Source organism: Carettochelys insculpta, chromosome 2 (genome assembly GCF_033958435.1).
Source record: "Carettochelys insculpta isolate YL-2023 chromosome 2, ASM3395843v1, whole genome shotgun sequence".
NCBI classification, from domain to species: domain Eukaryota; kingdom Metazoa; phylum Chordata; order Testudines; family Carettochelyidae; genus Carettochelys; species Carettochelys insculpta.
Window position 1 is genome coordinate 255,749,044 of NC_134138.1, and position 26,217 is coordinate 255,775,260.

The 26,217-nt window shown below is 43.1% G+C and overlaps 1 protein-coding gene and 1 pseudogene across 1 annotated transcript; both read left to right on the forward strand.

The window, feature by feature from the left end:
* Nucleotides 1–1,383: 1,383 nt before the first annotated feature.
* Nucleotides 1,384–9,255, forward strand: KLF6 (KLF transcription factor 6). The gene is made up of 4 exons (XM_074985009.1): nt 1,384–1,847; nt 4,581–5,154; nt 7,200–7,323; nt 7,598–9,255. Exons 1-4 carry the CDS (start codon nt 1,746–1,748, stop codon nt 7,647–7,649), a joined length of 852 nt encoding a protein of 283 aa, XP_074841110.1. The 5' UTR covers nt 1,384–1,745; the 3' UTR covers nt 7,650–9,255.
* On the forward strand, nt 7,821–25,085 carry LOC142008332 (E3 ubiquitin-protein ligase RFWD3-like; annotated as a pseudogene).
* Nucleotides 25,086–26,217: the final 1,132 nt, after the last annotated feature.

A 26,217-nucleotide genomic window follows, 5' to 3' on the forward strand; every position in this document is an offset into this window, starting at 1 on the left:
TTTTGCTGGACCGATTCCTGGAGGTTTCATCACACATAATCTTTAATTAGATGAGTTTTTAATTCCTGGCAGCTCCAGGACACTGCTGGAGGGTTGGCAACCCAGCTTAGAAGCACCAATGCCTGCCATGATTGCCGTTACAGCTGCATGGCACACGGTTGGACAGCGAGTCTCTTCAGCGTGTTGCCAATGCTGGTGACTGCTGAGACTTTTCTTCCTGCCCCAGCTGCTGAAGCCCCTGAAGGTGTTTCACAGGGGGAGGGTAAAAGGGTCAAGTCTTCACACGGCTGACTACGTGACCCAGGTCCAGCCTAAAGGCTCAGACACTTGAGGCAAACCACAGGGTTACAAGGTTTATTTGGAAACCTGGTGATTTTAGGGTTCCCTATTAGCGTTTTCCAGCAACCACAACAGGGCTTTCCCACTCACGGCCCCAACGCGTCTGGGGCTGCGAACATCAAGGACCACCACCTGGAAACGCACCCCTCCCCCAGCCGGAGCAGCGCTCGCAGCGGGGACGTTAGGGCTCTAACTCACCCGGCTGGACAAAGGGGAGAGCCGCCCAGCGGCTGCACCCGGCACGGCAGGCAGGTACGAAAAGCGCAAGAGATGGCTCAGAAGCGCCCCGCTGAAGGGACATTAACCCCACCCGGGCTCCACCAGCGGATGGGGACCGCCAGCGAGGGCCCCAGCAGGTCGGGGCTGCAGCCGCCCGCCCGGGGAGCGCCAGTGAGCCAGGGCCGAGACCAGAAGTGGCGCAGCAGCCGCGCCGCTACCCAGGTCTGCGTGTTGCGCTGCTTTGCGGCCACGGGGCTCCACTGACTCTCCCTCCCCACGCCCGCTAGGGCAGGACAGTCCTTGACGCTCGGGGCTCAGCGCATCCACGAGCAACCACCGCACAGGCATTGCTCGCTGCGGCTTCCCACCGGCGAGCCTCCCTGCGCGGCCCAGCAGCGCCCCTAGCGCCTACCCGCGACACCAGGCCTTCCTCCCCACCCCCACTCCAACAACCCACTCCAATCTTATTTTCTCTCTGTAGCTCGGCAGTTTGTGCTTTATATACCCTGCTAAAAATAGCCTGCAGCCCAGCCCACCAATCGGGATTGAGCGAATTTCGAATCTCACCAATAGCAGCAGCCGTCACGGAGAGGCTTGGTCACGCCAGGAGGGGCTGGGATGACTCCTGCAAGGCGATTGGGCTAATCTGACATCATTGGAACGCAGCGTAACGAGTTGGGGGAAGAGATTGGGCAACGCTCCGAGGCAGCGTAATAGGATCACGAGGGGAGGGGGAGAGGGAGTACACGAGAAGGGGGTGGGGGAGCGAGGAGGCGGAGGCTGTGGCTGTGACTGTGGCCAAGGAGAGCTTAGAACAGGGAAGTTTTGCAGGGGGTTACATTTGCAGTCAGCTCAGTGTTTGCAAATATTGTGTAGGCTCCTGAGCGAGTGTCCTCTGCGAGCTACGGGAGAGTATAGCAGCAGCAGCAGCAGCAGCAGCAGCAGCATTTGGAGACGTCATTAATTGCTGTGCAATTAAACTTTGCATGAAACTTTGCTTTTTCTTCTTCCTAATCTCCAAAAGGAATTAATATATTTTTGTATTTTTTTCTTCTCTGGAGTAAAGGGGAGTTTGGAAACAGACTGTATATTGACATTCCCCCCCTCCCCTCACACACCTCCTCTACCCATAGAGGAGGCATCTGTATTTTTGTAACCAGAATTGACTTTGTTGTTGCAATTCAGTCATGGATGTTCTCCCAATGTGCAGCATCTTCCAGGAACTCCAGATTGTACACGACACTGGTTACTTCTCAGCTTTACCATCTCTGGAGGAATATTGGCAACAGGTAAACGAAGCTGTTGTTGTTGGTTGTTAAGCCACGTTAAAGGGATAAGTTGATAAAAATGCCAAAGTGTCATCCGGGCATTTGGGGAGAATGAAATGAGATATTAGCAAAAGTTTTGAAGTAGGTGTTTTGATTTTTTTGAAGGTTACTTTTCTAAAGAAATATTTTCAGTGCAACGGATTTTCTCTTTTTTTAATTCATTCCCCAGTATAAGAGGAACTGTCAGTTGAGAAAAGAGAGGTCGATGTGTTTGAATTCGTTTTATTTTTTTCCGGGAGGGAGGTTGTTTGTGTGTGTGTGTTTTGGCTCCTCAAAAACAACAACGACCAGCGTGCAATACAAACTCCTGAGCTTTGCTTTCGCTTAATCCGGCGCTGTTCCTATCAAAAGTTTTATGCATGTATGAAGTCCAAACGCTACAGCTGGATCTTGTCATCTGAAATCCCCCTTTACTTGCCAAGAATTGTTTTTCGCCCATTGGTGTATGGTGGGTTTGTTTTGTTTTGGTAGTTTTGAAGAGGCTGCTGATGTAAAGATTCACAAAGCTTTACCTGCTGCCTTCGTTGTTGGCTAGCCAAAAAAAAAAAAAAAAAAGCATTTGCACAACCAGTGAGTTATCAGTCATATGACAATGATTCTGTTTTGCTAATTGCCTCGAGTCTTAGTTTGGGAGGAGGAAGAACTGGGTCTTCTTGCCTTTAATGGACATGTTTTTTCCCCCTCCTGTCGCAGTAATTGGATTGCCTGAGACAAAATTGCCTTTGACCTTTTTGCATTGTCTTGCTTTTTATTGGAGGGGATGGGGTTGTTTACTATACTCCCTGCCGTGATGTTTGCTTTTAACAAATAGAATTACCAGCTCAAATCCTGCTTGTTTGTATGAAAGACAGGAAAAGCTTCAGGAAGGTTGAAATGCAAAATATTACAATCGTCATATGCCTACTAATTTCATGCAATTCCTACCCCCCACCCCGGGCAGCTTCAATAGGACGTGATTGAAATTGAGCTAAGTAGTTTCCTTCAAGCATTTGGGATTTTGGCACAGAGCCAGAACTGGTTCCCAGTAGCTTTCAGAGGTATTTAAACTCGGAGAGCTTCATTTTGATCCCTGTTGCTAATCTACATAATGAGGAACACAAATTAGCCAGAATATTAGTTTAACAAGATTTTAATAAATATTCTTTCCTGTTTCGTTGGGGGATCAATGCTTTGTTGTGCTGTGTCGTAACAGCCTTTTGAAAAATGTGCGCTGCAAAACTGTTGCCTAATGATCGGCAGATACAGGGATATTGATTATCTGTGAGTTTTAATTTTTTTTCTTCCTCTTTCCTTCTTCCTTGTTTGACCACACTCTCGGCTTGACCATGACATTCGATCCAGTTGAGCTGAGTGGTGTTGTCGAGGGACATCCATATTCTAACAGAAACTGTCCTTAGTTGGAGGAGTAAAAATGTAGCATTTTGGATTGGCTGTGTTTGCAAGATTGTTTTAGGAGGAATAATCTTGATAAAACAAACGCAGTTTTGAACAGAAGCCTGCTATGTAAGAACTGTCAGAAGGGTAGATCCAACATATAGTACATCCATGCGGATAACAACCTTGAAGTGGAAAACAAAAGCCCCTGGTCTCAACATTTCCTACCACTTTTGCTCCCTCAGAACGGCTAGAAAGTTTGAAATTGTAAGGGGAATGCTGATGGCTGCAGTTTTAACCACTTGGAAGATTCTCTCCCCCTCCTCTTCCTTTTTTTCCTCCTTGTGTGGGGTAATTACATGTCCCATTGTATGTACATTTGAACAGAGTACTTTCTTGGCTGATGGTCAGAATTTTAAAAGGAAGTCTGTTTTGGCATTACGTGAAAGAAACAGATGAGTCATACAGTTGCACTCTTGGCCAGTAGATAAAGTTCTTGTTCATTGTGGGACTCCCAGCAGGACCTTAGAGTAATTTCCCTTTTTCCTTTACAATAGCACATTACTATTCTAGAACTCTTTTTCCTCCTTCTTCTGTTGACATTTCTTATGTTATTGGGACCACTGATGTAAGCAGCTAACCTTATGTGGTGTTCATGGCAGTGCACTTGGAATTGACATTCTTTGAAATTCTACTCGGTTGAGTGAGTTCTCACACACAGGAAATGGGTGGTTATCTGCAGTTCCATTGATGTCCCCTGAATACGGATTGTCAGCTACTTGCAGCCATAGTAGAATGTGGCTTTGTTTTGTGACACAGCACTTAGGTTTTTAACTGCATATCTGAGAACACTAGTGTTGTGGTAGTTGTGTTTAGCCCTAGGATATTAAGGAGGCATGTCTGGTCATTTTAGCCTTGTGTTTATGTGAAAGCAATAGCAAATGATTTGGAAATATTAATGAGTCCATTAGAAAGTGTAGAGAAGCCTGATTAAAATGTGCTAGGTTTCTGTAGTGATTTCAGAACTAGTCTTCTCAAATAAAATTTTTCTGAAGGGGATTATAACTTGATTGACTCATTAGAATAATATTTGGAAAACTTTTGACTGATTTGCACCTTTAGCTTAGTGTTTGAACTCTTGCCCAGTTCTTGCAAACTGAGTTTCTTTTACTGCAATAATCACTAGGTTATGGTTGGAATATTCTCAAATTTGTAAGGCACCTAACAATTTAAAATAGCCCACTTTTTTGCATGCTGCTTGAAATTTAAGCTTTACTCTTTTTTAAAAAAAAATTGTAAAATATTTGTGTTTGTTTATAGACCTGTTTAGAGCTGGAACGGTATCTTCAAAGTGAACCCTGCTATGTATCAGCATCTGAAATTAAATTTGATGGCCAAGAGGATCTCTGGACCAAAATTATCCTTGCACGTGAAAAAAAGGAGGAATCTGAACTGAAAAGTGCATGTATTCCAAAAGAGGACAGTCCTGTTAGTCAGAACTTAGAAACCAACAGTTTGAATTCTGATGTCAGCAGTGAGTCTTCAGACAGCTCTGAGGAACTGTCACCTACTACTAAGTTTACCTCTGATCCTATAAGTGATGTCCTAGCCAATTCAGGAAACTTGAGTTCATCTGTCACTTCTACTCCCCCTTCTTCTCCTGAGTTGAGCAAGGAGCCTTCCTCTCAGATATGGAATTGTATGTCAGGTGAATTACATTCACCTGGTAAAATTCGTACCGGTACCATTGGAAAGACTGCAGAAAGGGGTACCCCAGTCAATGGTGACTCTTCACCCGATGGTCGGAGACGTGTCCACAGGTGTCACTTCAACGGTTGCAGGAAAGTTTACACCAAAAGTTCACATCTGAAAGCACATCAGCGCACTCATACAGGTTAGTGACCTTGTTTCTGTTAGGAGTTGGAGACTACAGTAGGGAATACCCTGATGGCAGTGTTGTCATAACATTACCCAATCACTGGGTGAAAGCCCAAGAATGGGAAGATGATTCAGTTATTTCAGAGGTTTACCAGAATGAAAGACCTCACTTCCTCATTCTGTTCATAAGCAGAGCTGAAGCGTCTTGACTATAATGCTGCTTTGGTCATCTGTCAGAGATAAATGGTTTCCAATTCCAATTAGACAGAACCGAAGAGGTTGCAGAATCATTTAATCTTTTAAAAAACACCTTAAGTAAATTAGACAGCAGATCTGTTTTGCTGACAAGTTGAAAGAAATAAATTGAGACTTTCACAAAAGTAGGGATTTCACATAAAAGAACTCAAAGTGGAAGTAGATGCTTTCAAAAGAAAAAAAATGTTACTGAACTCTGCTACACCAAGGACTATTAAGTTAATACATTCGAGACCTGCGGCTGTTTTAGTGCAGTGTGCATTGGTCACATATTATTCAAACTACCTTTATGTGCACTAGTTTTAGCAAAAATCAGAGAAGCACACAATGTACCAGTCTTTCTGTCATAAAACCAGACTGGACTTAGAAATTTTGTAACATTTGCTTCATGGTTTCACTTTAAAAAAGAGACTAGAACATTTTATTACTCTGAAACATAGATTACAAAAATCAATGTATGAGATGCTCATGACAGTGAAGTGAATAGGCATTCCAAGGCCTGCATAATGTTTTTATGGTGGGTGTAGCTGGCACAGTATCTTCTTTGTTTGGCTTTTTGTTTCTTTGTTTTTGTTTTGTTTTGTTTTTGGCAGAGGGAGGGGATTTTTAAGTATAAATGTGCTGCCATCCTTGATGTCTGAAGTTAGATGTTATGAGCAGCTGGTTGGCTCACCAGTCGCTGCTCAATGATAGGAGCAATGTACTTCATCTTTCATGTGTCAGTCAAGGGGTTGTTCTTCAGAAATGCCAAATGAAGGAATGCAAAAGGAAGCACCTTAGTCTGATCTACCGGCTCAGCATTCCTAACTCTTTTTTTCCCCCATTTCTGGAAGTCATGTAGCTGACTGCCTTCCATTCTGATACAGAAGTGAAATAAAACAAGGCACTTTCAAAAAAGAAGGAGCAGTTTCCATTGACGTACTGGCTCTTGAGCAGACATATTGTATGTAACTGCTAGCTACATAACTGTTGCAGGACTATTACTTTAGTTGATTCGTAGCTATACCTATTTCTGTGAAATGCTGGTAGTATTTCCTTCAAATTCTAGGTGTGAAAGCAGCAGAATTCAAACCAGTAATTCTAATTTTTATTTATTTTTCATCCACTATATCTGGGTCATCCTGAAAAGGTTCTATTTTCTACAGGCAATATGTGGAACAGAGGACTGTGAAGGCATACAGTAACTTATTTATATCAGTGAATCAAAACATTTGTGGGCCAGACTCTGCCATCCTGGCTCATCTTGTCAAAAAGCTAATGGCACTATTCATGGAGTACAGTACTGCCCTAGATCAGTGTTTCCCAAAGTGGTACTAGAAAGGATTTCAAGGTGTAGAAGGCAGAAAATAAATTAATATAAATCAGGAGATAAGCACTGGGATGGCACTGTGTACGTCAATAAGGCCAAAAGGGGCACACAGATGTTTTAAGTTTGGGGAACGCTGCTCTAGGTGAACAAGGATGATTGATAGTATCTGGTCTTTAGTGACAGAGTCACTAGTTTGTTAGTCTTTAAAGTGCTACTTGACTGCTTTTTTTGTTTTGGCCTTTAACTAGCTTTCTTTACTTCCCTCTCAGATGGTGCTTATTAGATTCTTTTGGTTAGGATGCCTTTTGTTTTAAAGATGGAAACGTTACAGCTAAGTAAGCATCATAATAGTTCTTCAAGCTTCTGCCACCTACATTCCCCAAAATACTGAAGTGTTATGATTGGAAAATGGCTATCTTTTATGTACAACATTTAATGAGACAATCTTCATTGTTTGAGTGAAGTGATGGTTAATCTATAATATTCTTTATTTACAGGAGAAAAGCCTTACAGATGTTCATGGGAAGGGTGTGAGTGGCGTTTTGCAAGAAGTGATGAATTAACCAGACACTTCAGAAAGCACACTGGTGCTAAGCCTTTTAAATGTAGTCACTGTGACAGGTATGTGAATTGAATTGCCCTTTTTTAAACAAAGGTATTTATAATGCTTGGTGGGAAGAAGGTCTAGGTGATAGAAGATTCGTTGGTGGAGAAACTGATGAATAAATGCTTCAGTGGAAATTAATTCTAGTCTCTTTTTGAGGGACTATTTCATTTTCACAGTTTAAAAAAGATCCTATTGCATGAATGGTCAGGAATTGAGCTCTAGTAATGCACATCGGTGAAAATGGAATAACATGGATACAACTTTCCTTTTTTTTTTTTTTTTTTTCAGGTGTTTTTCCAGGTCTGACCACCTGGCTCTTCACATGAAGCGACACCTCTGAATGGGTCAAGAGGTGAATCCTGTGGGCTAAGCGGCTTCAAGGTTGAACAGCCTTGAAAAGAGGGATGCGTGTTCCAGCCAAAGCATGCCATTTTGCACCCTACCCAGTTGCCTCCAGGACCTCTCTTTCTTGAAGGTCTTTTGAGGGCTAATAAGTCACGTAAGAAACGGCATGGCAACCGTGGTGCGTGATGTTTGGGGTTTCCTGGACTCATACACTGGTACCTAACCTTCTGAGTGGCTCCTAAGCCTTTGCCGTGAGCATGTGCACTGAGAATGTTAATGATTGGGTGACTGTTTGTTACTGAGGATCTATTGATGGCTGTATGCTGAGGCAAATTTTTTTTCTTGTGGTTGTTTTATAACTGTAAGAGAAAAAAGTAGTCTGAATGTTTTGTATGTGAGGAATATACTGCAAGATGGGACGACCACCAATCATTTCCAAGGGGCGGGGGGGAGGGTGTCTGCACCTTTTAGAGGGGAAAATATGGAGAGGAGAAGGAAAAGATGGGGGGGAAAAAGTCAGGACGCCAGAGTGGAGATGGGGGAGCCTCCATTTCCTGTATGAGAGGAGCTTTAGGTGTCTGATGCAGCTATTAAACGTGCAATGTGTCAAGTAGCTTGTTTTACTTGCTACAGAGCTCATTTGTAATCCATTGTATAAGCTGTGTATTTACAAATATAACACAACTATAACTTTTCATTATAATACAAAGGTTATTGCATGGTTCTGGGGAACTATATGCCTTTCCACTCTTTAATCAGGACTGCAGTTTTGATTCCAGTTAAGAGCAGCTAAAATACAATTGGTGTAATGTTACATAATATGTGGAACCTGAATAATTTTTTTTGGTTGGGTGGATAAAACCACTATAGGTTAGAAACTGATTTTTCTCATGCAGCTAATTTTTCTCTTATTTATGCCTTGAGGACTAATTTCTGGTTTTCTAGCTGTTTAATGCACTGTTGACCTTAATAATGGTGCCTTATGCAAGTGACCTTCTCTTGCAGGGGGTCTTATACAGGGGTATGGGTGATGCATGCTTTATTAAGGCTCCTTTTTCACCTGGCATTGTACTGAATCAAATGTATAATGGGGGGGGTGGGGGCAAAGGCTACTTCCAGGGTCCTCCTTCACAAAGACAAATATAGAGAAAAGTCCTTCATGTCAGTACAGTATTTGTTTAACTTACACAATTTGACTGTGTTACAGTATAATGCATACAGCAATTGAATATCTGACCAGTTCTGCCACATTGAGACTTTTTTTATATTGACCTTGCACAACAATTGTGTATATACACACCCCAGCTGTACTTAATATGTAATGTTTTCATGCATATTAAAGATACAGGAGTATTAAAAGATGTATTTGCTTAAAAGGCACAAGTTTCACATCTATATATCTAGATATCTGTTGGTAATACAGAAGGAAACTATAATACTTTTTTAAAGTGGGCAGAAAAATTCTTGTGTATGTATATTTGTGTGTACAGTCTGTGTATGTGTGTATATATAGATAATATATAAATATTTTTAAGGAAAAAAATTAGAACTTGTAGCTAGAAAACAAAACAGTCTGTGAAGATCCCCACCCCCACCCCAAATATGGCCATAAAGGAGGCAAAAAAGAAAACCAGAGCTATTTAAAATCTAGCATCTTTAGCAGAACAGTTTACAGAAAGCTTTGTTGGCATTCAGTCCTCAGACTGCTGACTCTGTTTTGTAGTTGTTGGCTTGTCTGGAGTAGCATATCCGTGGCCATTAAAATGGAATGGACTGCTCGAATACTAGCTGGGTTCAGATAACATACGTTCAGATTTTGGCCTTCTCATTTATTGGAAGATCTGAAAGTGAGCTAGTTACTATAGGGGGTTCAATGCTAATTTTAAATAGGTTAGCTAAAATGAAGACATTAAGTTATCTTCTCCTAGATTATAAATAGTTTGTCCCAAAGTAGTAAACCTTTTTGAAAACCTGCTCACTATCACACTGATGCAGTTAAACCATATAATTTTTTTTTGGTCTTGCTTACTGAGCTAATATTTTGGCAGAGTTTCCCAGAAATGAGAGTGTACATAAATGGTTTAAAAAAGAAAAGTATATGCAAATTACCTGGTTCTAAGAACACACGGGCCTAAGTTCTCATTTCATTTTTGTATTAAAATGCCTGAAAATGCACTTTTTTTTTCCCCCCCAAAAAACAAAACAGCAAAAGCCTGGAGAATTTCCTGTTTCTTTAAAAAAAAAAAAAAAAAAAAAATCCTCATTTGCAATGCTCAATGCTTAGACATAATAACTCTGATAAGCAAGAAGGTAAACAAAAGCTTAAAAAAAAACTTGCACTGGCTTGTCTCGATTGTGAAATACCATCAGACTTGTTTGGATGGGGTGGGGCTTTGTGCCATATGTCAAATGCCTGTAATTTTTCCAAATAAGCAAGTACATTCTGTTCAGGTGATAACTGAGCCTCAATCAAGCTGAAAAAAAAAAAAGAGTTGCTTGAAATTTAAGAAAACGTTTCTATTAGTGAATTTTTTTTTGTTTCTGAAGCACCCTGTTATCTAAAGAATCTCTTTGTAAGATTTTTGTAAAAATGTTTTGTTTTACAAGATTTTATTTGAAATTGTTTTTTGCAAGATTGTTATATTTCTGTATGAATGTATTTTTTATTGGAATAACATAAAAAAGAAATTCTTATCAGCATTACTTGTCTGGTTCTCCTTTTCTGACCTAAAGGTAATCTTACAGTAAAATAAGGTATTTGATTAACCTCTATTCACTTCCCCTGGGATCAGCTATTCTTAGGTAACTATGCCCTAGAGCCACATAGTCCTACGTGAGAAAACAGATAGAAGAAGCTTGTTCAGCTCACAAACAGAAATTTTTACATACCTTGTGTTTTTGCTTGACGAGGCAATAAATATTTTGACTGTAATTTGAAAATCTACATTTGACTAATCCTCTTCCCTCTGAACAGAAGGTTTGGAGTAACATGCTTAAGGTGCAGAATTTCCATGTATTGATACTCTGGATATTCCCTTGTAGTCTATCTTCATTCTTGGTAAATGAACACACAAGGTACATGCTTTGCTGTGTAAACTATGATAGAGTAGTGGTGACCTGAAAGGATGGGAGCTATAAGGGGGGATGAGCTCTGTGAAGGGAACTAAACAGAGTTTTTCCTATCGTCTAGCCCTTTCCCTTAGGTTTACTTGTTGATGGGGAAATTTGACCCATGTGTCAACCCTTAAGATTTTCCTTTGACCTACTATCTTTCAAATGAATGTCTGGTTAGAGCATGTCAGACATGTATACTTGCTTTAATACATGTTGATGTGTGTTTATATGTGACATCCACCATTGTTTAAATTATTTAAACATAGAGTAAACCAAAGCAGGAAAGATTACCAGACTGTGTGGGAAGGAACTGATTCTGTGAGTGCCGCCCAAATTGTCTGAATGTTTGTTATTTTTAAATTAGACATGGACTTAAACTCATGTTGAGAAGAGCTAGTAATTACATATTTGGGGTAAAATAAGCCAAGAATGAGGTTAGAGTGCCCAGGCGTATACAGCGGGAGCCTGTGCTTGTCCCAAATAGGCTGATATGTAGCAATGAGTTTAGAAATAGACCTGAGAAGAAATGAGAAATACCCCAATGGCAACTAGGTTGCTTTATGGCCTGAAATAGTAGATGTGTAAGGACTGATGGCATTGGAATAATGAATTCCACCCCCATTCCATCTGCTTAGTTCTTTAAACAACTCATGATTGCTTAGGTTTTATGCAGGCTGAATTCATTTTTCCATACACTTTGTGAATTATCTTATATAGAGAACAAGAAGTCCCGTGGCACCTTACAGACTACAGTTGGTTTATAAGGTACCAAAGGACTTGTTTTTGCAGATACAGACTGACAGGGCTACCCCTCTGATGCTTGTCACCCTACAGACTTGAGAACTGGCTGTAAAAGCTAGCTGCATCCCATGCTGCCAGAGGTGCGTTGGGCAAGTCACTTAATCTTTTGGGTTTGTTGTTTTTAACTTGCTTTTTCTCACCCTTGATCTCATCTATTCAGATCACAAGATCTTCAGTTTTGAGGCTGTCTCTCTGTGATTGTACAGCATGTAGCTGTCAGAGTCTTAATCTAAATCTCTTAGGTTATGTCTACATTATGAGATAAAATCAAATTTAATTCAGTTAGCTCAATTTTACCATGTGACTGTCTTCACTGTAAAGACCTATTAGCTCAATTTTGGATGCATTAATCTCAAGATTACAAAATCGCAGTTACCCAACGGATATAGCGTCAAACTTGAATTCAGAAGTTTGATTAAATGCAAGTGTCTAAACACCATGCCTTAAAAGTGAATTTATTAGACCCCAGAGGTGTCCCGTATGTAACCCATAATGCCCCTCTCAGTGCTCCGCTCTGGCAGAGGCTCTTCAGTAACAGGAAAAGCCTGAATTTCCAAGTGGGAGCAGTGAGCTTTTAGCTGTGGGCTCATGTGAGTATGACAGCCTGAGAAATGTTTTTCTTTCTGTGCTGTTCATGGTGTGCGTGCATCTACCAATTCAAATAGCCCCTGCAGGGAGTTCGCAGTTCTGTCTGTACACTTGCTATTTTTTTGATGAGCTGCCTGGCGCAAGCCTCTGACACACTGTACCACATGTCAACAAGGCTGTGCTGGGGGTCGTGCTTGCATAACACACCGAGAAACTCCTCAGCCATTTACATTTGTGTGTGAACCCCCTTCACTCCTCCACAGGTGCCACACAGTCTGGGTCTTTTACTCACTCAACCACATCATGTGGGTAGCCCCCAACCTAACCCAATAAAAGAATGTGCCTGCCATTCGGTGCTGACAATGCTGCCAGTTGCATGGGAAAGAAAGTCTGGGCTTTGCTGCCGCCATTGGGAAATCTCCCCTGGTGGTTAAGATACTGGGGGCTTTGCTGCCACCATGGGGAAGTCTCCCATGGCAGCTAACGGGCTTGCTGCTGCCAGAGGAAGACCACTTCAACTGGTCATTCAGTGACTCCCCGCCCTTTGGCACATACCTAGGTTTGCTGCTGCCAAGGAAGCAACAACTCAGCTGGTCATCCACTGATCCCCCAACCCCCATCCCGCTTGGTCCATACCTGGGCTTGCTGGTGCCATTGGGGAAAAGTCTCCCGCGGTGGCTAAAGGGCTTTCTGCCGCTTGGGGAAGACCACTTCAACTGGTCATCCAGTGACACCTCCCCACCCCCACCCCCTTGGCCCATACCTGAGCTTGCTGCCTCTGGGGGAAAACCAAAATTCTTTTTCTTCCTGCACTTTTCTATCTTCTTTCTTCTAACTTTAAAAAACAGTCCAGGACCCCACATTAGGAATCTCCCCAACACCAATATAGTGTATGGGGAAACCAAAAATTCTTTCTTCCTACATTCTTCTCAATGTAAGAAACATTCTGGTCCCTGCATTATTTTCAGGGATAACATTTCTGCAATAATAGGAGGTGGGATACTAAGTGGATGGCCAGTTGAGAACACAGTCGTTGTGCAGAAGCCTTATAGTGCACTGGAAAGCCACATACACTTCCCATTAACAACCTAATGAATGGGGAAACCAAGACTTCTTTCTTCCTCTATTTCTCTCAAATTAAAAAGCATTCTGGGCCCCTGCATTATGTCCAGGGATCACTTCCATGCAATCATCAGTTTATGTCCAGTTGAGAATACAGTTGCTGGACCTGTGATGGCAATATAATGTGTGGGGAAACCAAATACTCTTTCTTCTCATTTTGAGTGTCCTCTGCATTATTTTCAGGGATCGGGAGGGAGATGATGAAAATGCAATGGGGGAAGATGATGTCAAGACCAGTGAGCAGACCCAGAATGCTACGGGGATGAGGAAACTGTGGGCTAGCTTCCCACAATGCTCTACTGCAACAGTCAATGATAGCCAATGTGTGTGTGGCAGCAATGACTTGACTTTGTGGGGAGCAAGGTGTGATGTGATGATGGTCAAAATCAAACTTATAAATTACAAAATTAGAAAAACGATATAAATAAATTCAAATTTATCTTGTAGTGTAGATGTAGCCTTAGTTTGAGGTACTAATGCAATACAGTACTCATGTAGCAACAATGGAATTCCAAATGCTCTCTAGTATGCAGTAGAAAAATCAGTTTTAAGGCACTTGGATCTGACCCTGAAGATTCTCTACCCATGGACTTCAATAGGACCTCAGCACAGAGAATCAAGTTCAGGTTTGGCAGATTTGTGCTAGTTTCCCTTGCCGTGTGTGGTTTCTGAGCGGTGTCCTACTGTGACTAACAATGGAAATGCTGTAATTGCACATTCTAAATAATGATGCTTTACCCTTTAGGCTTTTCTCAAGATTCCACCTCCTTATTTCATACAAAACGTGCTAGAGAAGTTTTGTTTAAACCTGGGAGGCTACTGGAAATAGTATTGTGCAACAAAGATGCAGCAAATCAGGAGAGCAATATTCATTCTATGGTTAGTGTATTTCAGCATGCACATCTACTGTAAACTTTCTTAACTCCAGATTTTGAAATAGTGAGGGAGAAAGGGGAAGAGCCTTGGAGGAAATGGTAGCAAGTGCTTTATACAAAAAAGAGTTGTGACCTTGTTTGATCTTCAACAACTCCCATCAACTTCCAGCAGGTTACCCAGGTAAAACCTAAGACAAAATGTAGGCCAGCATGGGGATTTCTAAACCGTGATGCTTATAGTTGGGTGTGCATGTGTACATGCGTAATATTGCTTTGAATTTAAAATTAAACTACATTGCTTTTATTTTTTAAATCCCATGCTAAAAAGCTTACCATTCCTCTCTTCCATAACCTGGTTTCACTGAATATTTTAGTCAGTCAGTCAGTACATTCCTATCCACAGTAAGCAGATTTGGGGACTGGCCTTCAGTAATCAGACAGATGGCTTGTTGCTGCCTGCTGCTTTGGACCATACAGTTAAACTTACAGTTTGACAACAAATACTGTGGTCCAGACGTACAATGCTGGCCGCCCTGTCTGGAGCTGCTGCTGATGCCTGGATGACACCAACTACATCTATGCTGATCTGGTCAAGGGCTCTATCCTGGTGTATAATCTAAGGGACACAAGCTCTCATGTCCAGGAACTAGCCCCTCAGAAGTCCAGATGTCCGATGGTGTCCCTATCATGCCTTCCCCGGATGGCCTCAGCTGCCCTGCTGTATGGTGGAGTAGTAGCTGGAACCTTAGAAGGAGGTTTTTTTTGGGAACAGAAGGCCAGCCACTCCTACTGGCCTCACCATCTGCCGCTGGAGCCTGGTGGCTGCATCGATATTCAGACTGAAATCATCACTCGGCACTGCCTTGCAACATACAGGCCTAATAAGAGAAATAACTGCCTGCATTGTGTGGTCATGGAACTGTCCTGTAGCTAACTGACAGATGCCTCTGTCAATGTGGTTTGCTCCTGTCACACTGTTCAGACATTCAGTGCAGGACCCACCTGCAAACTACTGACCAAAAATGCCATCTTTCAGAGTCCAGAGGAGGACAGCAGCATCTTGGTGTGTGCTGGCGATGCGGCCTCTCACTCTGCCATGGTATGGGATGCTGGAAGTGGTTCCTGACTGCAGAAGCTACAAACTGACCTACCCGTGCTGGACATCTGCCGCTTCATGGTGAACTGCAATAAATCCTCCTTCAAGCTGACAAAGGTGGGATCTTCCATGAAAGGCTTAAATAAAGGGGTGACCGGGGCTACGGTTACACTACAAAAACAACAAGAAGTCCTGTGGCATCTTATAGACTAACAAATATTTTGGAGCATAAGCTTTCAGGGGCAAAGACCCGCCTCATCAGATGAAAGTTTATGCTCCAAAATATCTGTTAATCTATGAAGTGCCACAGGACTTTTGTTGTTTTTGAAGATACAGACTAACACAGCTACCCCTCAGTTACACTACAGCAATCTATTAATGGAAATCACTGTATGCTTTGTATATTGGACAGACTTCAAACTCTCTTAGACAAAGAGTTAATGGGCACAAAACAGACATAAAAACACTCCTGGTCTACAAACCGGCCAGCCAACATTTTAATGGAGTGGGCCATTCTGTTAATGACTTAAAAGTCTGCGTCTTACTGAAGAGGAATTTTCACAACAGTCTTGAAAGAGAGGCTGCTGAACTCTCTTTTATATTCAAATTCTATACATTAACACATGGCTTGAACTGGGATTTGAATTTTCTGGGTCATTATAGGGCTCTTTTGCATACTTGGCTTAATCTAATTCTTGACTCCCACCCACTTCTACCCCTCTTCTCTCTGATTTGCTCACTTTGGTAATTTTTTTTCTGATTTGTCAACCTTGATTACTATTTTTGGTTCTCTGTGCCTTAAATATTGAGTCTGTTCTGGTATGGCTATGATCTGAAGAAGTAGGTCTGTCCCACAAAAGCTCATCACCTAATAAATTATTTTGTTAGTCTTAAAAGTGCTACTTTACTGCTTTTTTGTTTTGATAGTATATACACTAGCAGGGCTTTCTCTCTGTTTCTATAAAGAGGGGCAATGGACAAATTTTACAGCCTAGACATATATTTTGGAGCAGGAGGATCTCTACAAGACTGTTGTGGGACAATATGTATTCTGTATTGCCCCTCAGCCTCCTAACTTCTCCTTTGCCCTGCCTGTGGCCAGCTCTCTCCTGATGTCATGCCTAATCACTCATTCAACAGCAAAGGCAACACAAAGTGAATTAAGGTGTAGTGGAGGGTTCTTCTTGTGCATGGATGGCAAGAGGTTTAATCAACGCAACAGGACTGCCCTGGAAAGTAAAGTGTGGCATGATCTGGCTTTGAGGTTGTACAATTGTTCTGAAAACAAAGCCCAGTGAAGTCAGTGGAAAGACTTCCATCAAACGCAATCAGTTTTGGATCAGTCCTTTACTATTACAGCCGAGCAAATAGTGTGTCTGGCTGGGGAGGAGGGGAGAATCCTGCAAATATTCAAATTCAAAAGAAAATTTTGATTCAATAATAGTCACAATCTTAATGTATCCATACTCCACACGCATTTGTTCACTCAAGTTTGATGAGTATAAGCCCTTTTGAAAATGAATTTTCCCTGAAATTCACAATTTGGAAATTGTTGAAAACAAATTTTGAATTTTGGATTTGGTTAGGAAATGTGTGATTTTCCCTGTAGTTTCAATTATGCAACAAAGCTACATAATTTACAGCAAGACTTGCAATAGGCATAGTCAATTGTAAGGTTCTCAGTTTGATCACTGTACAAGTGATTAGCTGACTTAGCGGAGAAATTACTGACTGAAGAAAGTAGCTAGATGTGTAGGATCCCATGGCAACTAGAGGGGCCTGTAGCTTATTAAAAGACCACGTCAGGTAAGACTGTATGTATGTTTTGTTTGTTTGTTTTAAAGAAAGCTCTTCAGAACTGATTGGTCATGTTTGTTCAACAGTTTCACATGTGCCATATAAAAAATAACTGTATAACATCACCACAGAGGTGCCTTAAGATGATCTATTACACCAAGGTATCTAGTGTAGCCATTCTGAATTGCCATTATTATACGAAACAGATGACGTGTTTATGTTTAATGTTTGAGAGTGTTATAGAAAGCCACTGAGAGGTGATGTATTTTGCTAATAGGTAAGCAAAGATTCATACGTACATTTAAAATGGAAAAAAAAGAGCAAAATTTTTCCTCACAAATTAGGCAACGCAACAATAGATTCAAGTAAAGTAACTTGACTTCTTTCACCTTAATGTGAAATTCTCTAAATGTTTTTGATGGGAGATAGTCAGGTTACCACGTCTTGTAAGCCAAGCTGCTCTTCAACAGCAGATTTTTTCAACGCAGTATGAATTTAACTGGAATTAGCATTGCTGCATATTAGTCCCTCAGCTCTCAGCTTGCTTAGCCTCCATCTTTTCTTTATCAGCTCTGTGCTTTTGAGTACCACAGTGTGTGGTAAGCCAGAAACAAGCTATTTATTCACATTGTACATACCACATACCCCAAGAATAATTCAGGAAGTCCATGGAGTCATGAAGAAGCCATTGCTATATTCCTTCCACATTCTGCTTTGGGGTTCACATCTGCTGAAGGTACTGAAACCTGTATATGTCCTCCCATGGGTAAAGTTCTTATTGTATGCCTCACATTATCACACTGTAGTGAGTTGTGGAAGATTTCACTCTGAATCTACGTAAAGGTTCTATTGTTAATTATAGAATAGATATTTATCAGACAACAATCATTCAACCTTTTTTTGTGCAAGGGGCAGAGAAGACAGTGAAGATAAATGGTGACTTGAAATAGGTGTTTACTGTTGTGATTAATTATTATTTTAATTGTATTAAAATAATAAAATAACAATTTGCAGTAGTTGACGAAAGCCCCAGCTGAGATGGGGGCCCCATTTTGCTAGGAATTTGTGATGAAGTATACACTTCATCCTGGCTTTGAAAGGGTTCGGTTGGGCCTGAGATACCTAATACATCTGGTTGCAGCTGAAGGTGGGTCAGAGCTAATTAAAGAAGAAACTCAAATACGGAGGGACAGGTGGCTTTTATGTAGATCAGGGGAGGGGAATTGTGCAGTTCATCTCTGTGTAATACAAAATGAAGGCTGGAGAGCTACAAAGAAGTCCTGAGGGTGAAGCACACTCCAGTGGTGAGCCCTGACACAATGCCATGACCTTGACTTCCAGGAAAGAAACCCAGGAAGATATTCAACTGAAGAGTAGCTTCAGGAAGTAGTTTATACCCTGGGGAAAAGCCCTGAGAGCAAAGAGCCCTGAAATGGGCCTGAAAGAAGGCCAACCATCAGGTAGACAGCCATGAGGGTAGATGGGATTGGAATGTCCAGACTACAGCCAAGAGTGCAGGGAGGTAATGCTGATGTGTCTGTGAGAGAATGCAGGATGGATTAAAAGTTCCTGCCCAATGAAGCAAGCAGAGGAGCTGCTTTCATTGTTGTTTATGTTTTAATTTTGAGTTTGGTTAAAAGATTCCAGAGAGAAGACGTAAGGTCACTTGTCAAACAGAGGAGTGGGGTGGAAGAGGAGCAGAAAATGTCATACTGATGACTCCTGCCATGTGGAATGTTGATACCCTAGAAAGAAAGAGAGTGTTTAAAGTGACCTGGCTGGAAGACTGAATCACTAGAAGGGAACAGCCCACCACAGGAGTCATTTGATTGGGCTGGGATGCCTAAGGGTAAGCACACCCACTTTCTGACCTTTTGGTTCACTGTCAAGACTGTAGTGATATTTAATCCTGATCTTTTTATTTTCCCATGTATCTAGATTGCTCCATTTTGAGACTCCTTAAAAGGGAGTGGTACAGGAACCAGGCATTCCCTCTGCCTGTGTCTAGGGTGGCCAAGCATCTGGTTTTGGACCAGAACATCAGACCAAAAAGGGTCCCAGGCAGCTCCAGTTGGCACTGCCAACCAGCATGTTAAAAGTTCAGTTGCCAGCCCCCAGTCCTGCTGCAGTAAGGCAGGCTCCCTTCCTGTCCTGAGTTAATGTGGCTTCCAGAAGTAACCACCAGATCCCAGTGGCCTGTAGGTGCAGGGAAGCTCCCTGGGCTGCCCCTGCACAAGTTCCAGCTCTACAATTGCCATTAGCTACAGGGTGGTTTTTATGGGTGTGAGGACAACATGCAGAATCTCCCTAGCCATATGATGTGCCCAAGGGCTTCAGGGACCCAGCCTCTGCTTCCTGATAAGCTGTGATCAGCCTTGAATCCTGCACCACCCACTTGCTCCCCAACCTCCAGCTCAGCCAGGAGCTCCTTCCCGCACCACAAATCCCAAGCCCAGCCCATGAGCTTCACCTCTCAGCCAGAGCCCTTACCCCCTTCACCCCAGCCTCTGACCCAACCCACACCCTCTCCTTCATCCAGCATCCTTCATTCCTGGCTCAACCCCAGACCCTGTTTCACCAGCCAGAACTCTCACTCACCAACTTCTGCCCCCAGCTGATGAGGGTGGGGAGAGCTCATAACAGATGCAGGGGGATGGAGTGAACGAGGGGGGTGGGACTTTGAAAAAGGGCTACAGCAGGGCAGGGCTATTTGGTTTGTGCATTTAGAAAGTTGGCAACCCTATCGGTCTCCCAGCCCAGGCCCTGTGGGCAGCAATACTGGCATTCTCCTCCCTGCAGTAAGTTCAAGTTTGCTTCCCTCAGCTTTCTACCAATCCATCACTTCAGTTTGGGGCATGGCCCCCTGTGATTCACCCAGTCAGTCTCTCAACACAAAACTGTTTCCAGAGGAGCAGAGCCCTGCATGTTCTCCAAGGGGGTTTCATGTGGAGAAGGCACTTACCTTTTCTGTGGTCCCCTCTCAAACTTAATACTCAGTCAGGCTTCTGGAAAATGATTTTCTCTCCTGTAGTCTGTCCACCATCCCTTGTCTGTGCTTCTGAGGTCCTTTGAATTTACTCCTCCTGCTCAGAAGGCCCAGAGGGATGAAGCTACCTGGCTCAGTATGGCGATTCTGTACTCTCTCCAGGGCCCTAGAAAGGGAACGCTTGCTATGCTACTGCTAGTCAGGAAGAGATGTCCCGGGAGTCAGTCACTGCTGACATGACTACAGGGCATGAGACAGTTCCTGCTTCAAAGAGCATACAATCTAATTAAATAAGACTCATTAGTAGTATTATTTCAGAAAAAAAAACAACTAATCAAGAACCATCGTTTTCTGGTAATTAATACTTGCAGTTGGGTTGCATTTTCAAATGAACTCATGTCCCATTCTTGTACCTAAATAAGGACCTGACTTTCAGAATTCTACACCAGTCATGTGGAGTTGTTTGGAAATTCTGCCCCCAAGTGATGAGGCTGTGCTTTATTGACAATCTGATCCTAAATGACAGTCTGCTGGTCACACATTGAACCGACCTCAGAGTCAAGAATTTAACCCAGATCTTGAGTGCCATTCTAGACCCTTAACTTCAAGAAAATCCTTCCTCATCTGCTATCACTGAGGTCTGAATAACCATAAACATATAGGTAAATGACTCATTTTACCCTGTCCAAAGTTCATGGTGACATTCCCTTTCTGTATAGAACACTAGAATAAGTTCAGACTTTACGCATCACTTAACTGGCCTTGAGCTTGATTTCTACAGGAATAAATTGCAACCACAGTGCTCAAATCCAAGAACTTAGTGAATGCATAATAATGGTGTGTAGTTCTGCAGACAGTTAGGTGGCTCAAAAAGTAGTAGAGAAAGAAAAGATTAGATCTGTTCCAGAAGCAATGATGATTGTCAACCCCACACTGAGCATTAGTTTTCAATGGTACCAGTGGCCCATGCTCAGAAGGAGACTGATCTTTGCTCCACTTGCCCTACACCACCAGAGCCCACTGGTTCCCCTGACCACAGCTCACTCCTCTCAGCCTATGCACCAGCTGATCAAGGGTTCCTCTTAGACTTCAGGCCCCACCCACCTGCTCTTTTCTGCTCCCTCTTCCTGGGGCCAGATCCCAGTGCCCCTCCGGCACTGGGCAATCTCAGCTTCCTACCACCTGTTGGGCCCAGCCTGTTTCCCCAGGAACTGAGGTACTTGGGACTGGTGCAGAAGCCTGGGCAATTTTAGCCAGGTGTGTATGGGGGCAGTTATGGGACCTTGGCTGGGCTACTCAAGGCTAGTGAGTCTTGAGGGATCTTGGCTGGAGCAGGCCCTTGCCTGGCCGATTGCATTCCCTGCCTCAGCAGCCGTCTGTCTGTGTCTGCTGGGCTGCTCCACCAGTGCAGTCACTTCCCACAGGGCTGGTGAGTGCAGCCAGGAGGCAGGATGTGGGAGAGTGGGTCTCTGTAGAGGTGCTGGGCAGTGAGGCAGCAAGAAAGATGTGTTTGGGGCACTAAGGAGTGGGGGTTCTGGACAGTTGGTGGGGCAGTGGGTAGGGCAGCACTGGATAGGAGTGGTGTTGTGCAGGGCCCTGGGCATTTGTGAGAGGGGATCTGGTTGGTTCTTGGCATATTGGATCTGAGGTGGGGGGCTGTGGCCATAGAGAGTCAGGAGGTGCATCGAGTAGGGGAGCTGCATGGCATAGGCCTGCTCCTGAGGGGAGAGTGCCCTCACACAGAGCTTGGCAGAATGGGGCTTCCCTCACCATTTCCTCTGGCTCGCTGCTCACTTTGGGGACTGTCCTCTTTGCACCATGTTCCATTAACCCCATGGGAGCCCACAAGTGTGTAGGCACCAGGCTCACAAAAGGTTAATCTAGCTCTGACTGTGCTTTATAGTAAAGACTCAAGAAACTCATCTTTCTTAAGCTTAACAAAGAGGAGGTTGGGGGGATGTCTTTATCTAACCTACACAGCAAGCAAAAGGGACAAAAGAGCTCTCCGGTCTAGCAGACAAAGGTATAACAAGATCCAATGGCAGCAAATTGATGCCAGTGTTTTCAGGCTGGCAATTAGGGATGAATTTTAACAGAGTAACTGATTGTTAGAATACCCTACCAAGAGTTCTGTTCAATTCTCCACCACTGACGATATTTAAATCAAGGTTGAATTCTTTCCTAAAAAATCTCCTCTAGGTCAAACAAGAATTGAGGGAAGTCCTGTTGGTTGTGTTATACAGGAGGCCAGGCAAGATAGTCACAACCTTCCCTTTTGTTCCATTAAGTTCACTAAAGTTTTGCCAGTTACAGAAACTGAGGATCTGTCCTATGATTTACAATGTTCTTTAAAAAAAAAAACAGTTATGTAGCACTTTGAAGACTAACAAAATAATGTATTAGGTGACAATCTTTCATGGGACAGACCCGCTTCTTCAGATATATAGCCTTACCAGAACAGATGCAATATATAAAACCAACATTCATATTCAAATTTGACACATTAACATGAGGTTTGAACAGGGACAGCAGTTACCTGACCCATTACAAGGACTCTTTCACATACTTTGATGTTTGATCTAACACTTACTTCCCCACCCCACACCCCCCTTTCTCTGCTCTTCTAGCTGATTTGCCAACCTTGATAACAATTTTTGAACCTCTGTGCTTTATATATTGAGTCTGTTCTGGTAAGACTATGATCTGAAGAAGTGGGTCTGTCCCACGAAAACTCGTCATGTCATAAATAATTTTGTTAGTCTTTAAGGTGCTACCTGACTGTTGGTTTTTTTTGACAGAATACAGACTAACACAGCTATCTCTCTGTTAATGTTCTTTTTGCATCTGCGCCATGTCTACATTAGCCCCAAACTTCAAAATGGCCATGTAAATGGCCATTTTGAAGTTTACTAATGAAGCACTGAAATACATATTCAGCACCTCATTAGCATGCGGGCGGCCACGGCACTTCGAAATTGATGCGCCTCGCCGCCGCACGGCTCGTCCCGATGGGGCTCCTTTTCGAAAGGACCCTGCCTACTTCGAAGTCCCCTTATTCCCATCTGCTCACAGGAATAAGGGGACTTCAAAGTAGGCGGGGTCCTTTCGAAAAGGAGCCCTGTTGGGACGAGCTGTGCGGCAGCGAGCCGCCCAATTTCGAAGTGCCGCGGCTGCCCACATGCTATTGAGGTGCTGAATATGTATTTCAGCGCTTCATTAGTAAACTTCAAAATGGCCATTTACATGGCCATTTTGAAGTTTGGGGCTAGTGTAGACATGGGCCTGATTATTTTTTCAAGGGGAAATAAAATGCTTAAAGCTGTGATAAAAGACAACAGGGCTTTCTGCTTTGCAGCTTCAAATCCAAGACAGTGGTTGTGCAACTGCCTATTTCACTGCAAAAAGCCTAGTTAAGCATTGCTGTGAACTGACTGTTGTTTGGCTATCCCCTCCCCCTCACTATTCGACCTAACATTTTTATCACTTAATCCTTAGCAGGGGTAAGTAAGTATGACAGGAAGACAGAGCGGAAAATTAACGCTTGTTAAGACTATTATGCTCCAAAAGGATCTTGTCATAAATGGGATTTTAGACTGCCCAGTTCAGGATTTAATTAAGTAATTATGTTCAAGGTGGATGAGTATGAGACAATAAAAAGCCATTGCATGTGATTAAGCTCCAGAGGCAAATTTTCCCCGCTCATATGTCATGTCTATGGCTTTGCAAGAAGTGCAGCATGCAAGATACATCCTTCATCCAACTCATTGAGCACCCATGACTCCTTCTCCACCCTTATGGCTGCATTTGACTCTTGAGCAGCTGCTGCTCCCCCTACATGGGGAGTTAGGTCAGTGGATTCATCTTTCTCCCTGGCTGTTTCCCTCCTAAACATCTCCCTGCATGGACTTAGCCAGAGCCCTGTGGAGCACTGCTGCATCATGTTTCAGGCATGGAGACAACCTCCTCCATGGGCTCTTACAGAAGGGCAAGATTTGCTTCCTAATCTTACCCATTATTGGTCTCATGAGGCAGTGTGAGGAAGCATGTACTGCCACTATCCAGGCTATAGCATATTTAGCAATTTATGCAGGTGTGCATAACCAAGGTATCTGAGCTCCACACAAGAGTAACAATGGAAACCTGGAGAGAGAATAGCCAGTAGAGTGGCTATTTTGCTGACCTTCTAGTTGCAGTAATCACAAACAGGAGGGCAACCTTTACTGAAAGGTGTAGTAGTGAACAAGTGGCTAGTGGCTCAAAAGGTTGCCCTGTGAGAGTTCGGAGGACCATGCTCAGATCCTATAAAGGCTATTTTAGTGGGGGGAAAGATGTTATTAGCCCTTCTAGAAAGCACTTTGTAGCTGGATATGCAAAAAGCATGTGGCCTTCTATGATAATGTGTGCACTGGAGATTGTGACGGGGCGTGGGAGGCACTCATAGGGAACTACTGGTGAGTCCTTGCTTCTTCTGTTCCAATATGAAGTCCAGCACCCTGGACAGGGGTACGGAATGTGTTGTCATAGAGTGTGTAACTTCCCAGAGGTGTAAATTGTGCCACTTCTGGGAATATGGGATACTGAAGAAGAAGCATGCTTGGCTCTGTGAAGGGCCCATGGGTCCCAGCCTTGCCAAATGGATGGCAGACTGAGGGGTGGAAGCCAGGTGCATTGCTGCCATACTGTTTTGGCAACTGTGGTGGTTGTGGTGCCTGCTATGAAATGGAGTGGCCAGGTGAAAAACTGATCACTTCATCTTCTCCTTCCTCATAGCTTGAAAAGGCAGGAGCAGAGGTGGATGGAGGCAGTATTCTACTGGGTCCCTTGTGCATGGCTGTACCTCCACTACTGAAGAAAAAAGTGCCCAGTATCGAGGTGATGGCAAAGTCTGCATGGGAAGTAAACAGTTGCAGTACCATAAAGGTCAGTGCCAACATGGGTATGGGAGCATCCATCAGCGGTGCTGTGAGTGTGGAGGGCTGTTTCTGGGGATACTGTGATACTGCCAATGTGGTCGGCTCTGTTTCCAAGAAGGGCAACTTGCTCTTTTTGTGAGTGTCACATGGAGGTCATGGCTGTTTCTTAGCCCATCAGGAATTGTCCACACCAGATCTGCCCAACACTTGTTGGTCTGATGAGGACAGTACCATCAATACGCACATGGATTTTGCCGTGGGAGATCCCTTCTTTGCAGGCCGCAGGGAGTACTGCTGTTTCTGTTTGGTCTTTTAGCAAAAGAGCCTTCAGACAGAGTGACAGGGGACCCAGATCAGAGGCTGTTGTCAGAGATTGTTGCAGAGGTGGAGTGTGGGACCCTAGTTCTGAAGAGGTCTTAGAGCTTTCTCCATGAGAAGAAATTTCAGTTGGAGGTCCCATCCCTTAAATGACCTAGCATATACCATAAAATTGTAAAAAGTTATGTAAGCATCCCACAGGCATCACATACACTGTGCATGTCCATCTGAGATGGGAATAGATGGCTTGGAAGTGAAACATCTTTTAAAACCAAGAGACATTGGCATGGTGAAGAGGGTTGGTTAGGGCAGGGGACAGATTGGAGCTATCGAAAGGTGTGTGTGTGTATGTATATATATATAAAAATATAAAAATATATAAACATATATATAACACATAAATATATATATATATATTTATATATAAATAAATATAAAAATAAAATAAAATGAATAGAATGAGGTTGGGAAGAGACAAATTGAGATAAAAATAGGATTGCAAGGTGGAAATCTCAGGCAAAGCAACATGGAGAGGAGAGCTGCTCTGTTCTGACCAAAGCCTAAGGTGATAAAAAACTGAGGAACAGTTGGCAGCATGCACCAGTTCAATGCTCATAGCATTGGGAGACAGTACCACATGTGTGCTGCCAGCCAGGTACTGCTGCTGTAAATTTCTGGCTATAAGCGCAAGATGCCAAAATACCTACAGTGAAGCACCCACAGGGACACTCCTTGAAGAAGAAAGAATAGATTATCAAAAAGTTTCAGCCAGCCATGCATCTAATAGGGAATTATCAGCCTATATCCCTGGCATTGTGTTGATATCCCTCCACAAGGACTCTGTGAGGTCTGAGGGGAAGAGCAGAGTCTGGGACTAACTGCATTCCATGGACCATCCACTACAACTCTGCTTGACTTCCATGTAGACATTAAGATGGATGTTAATGTATCTT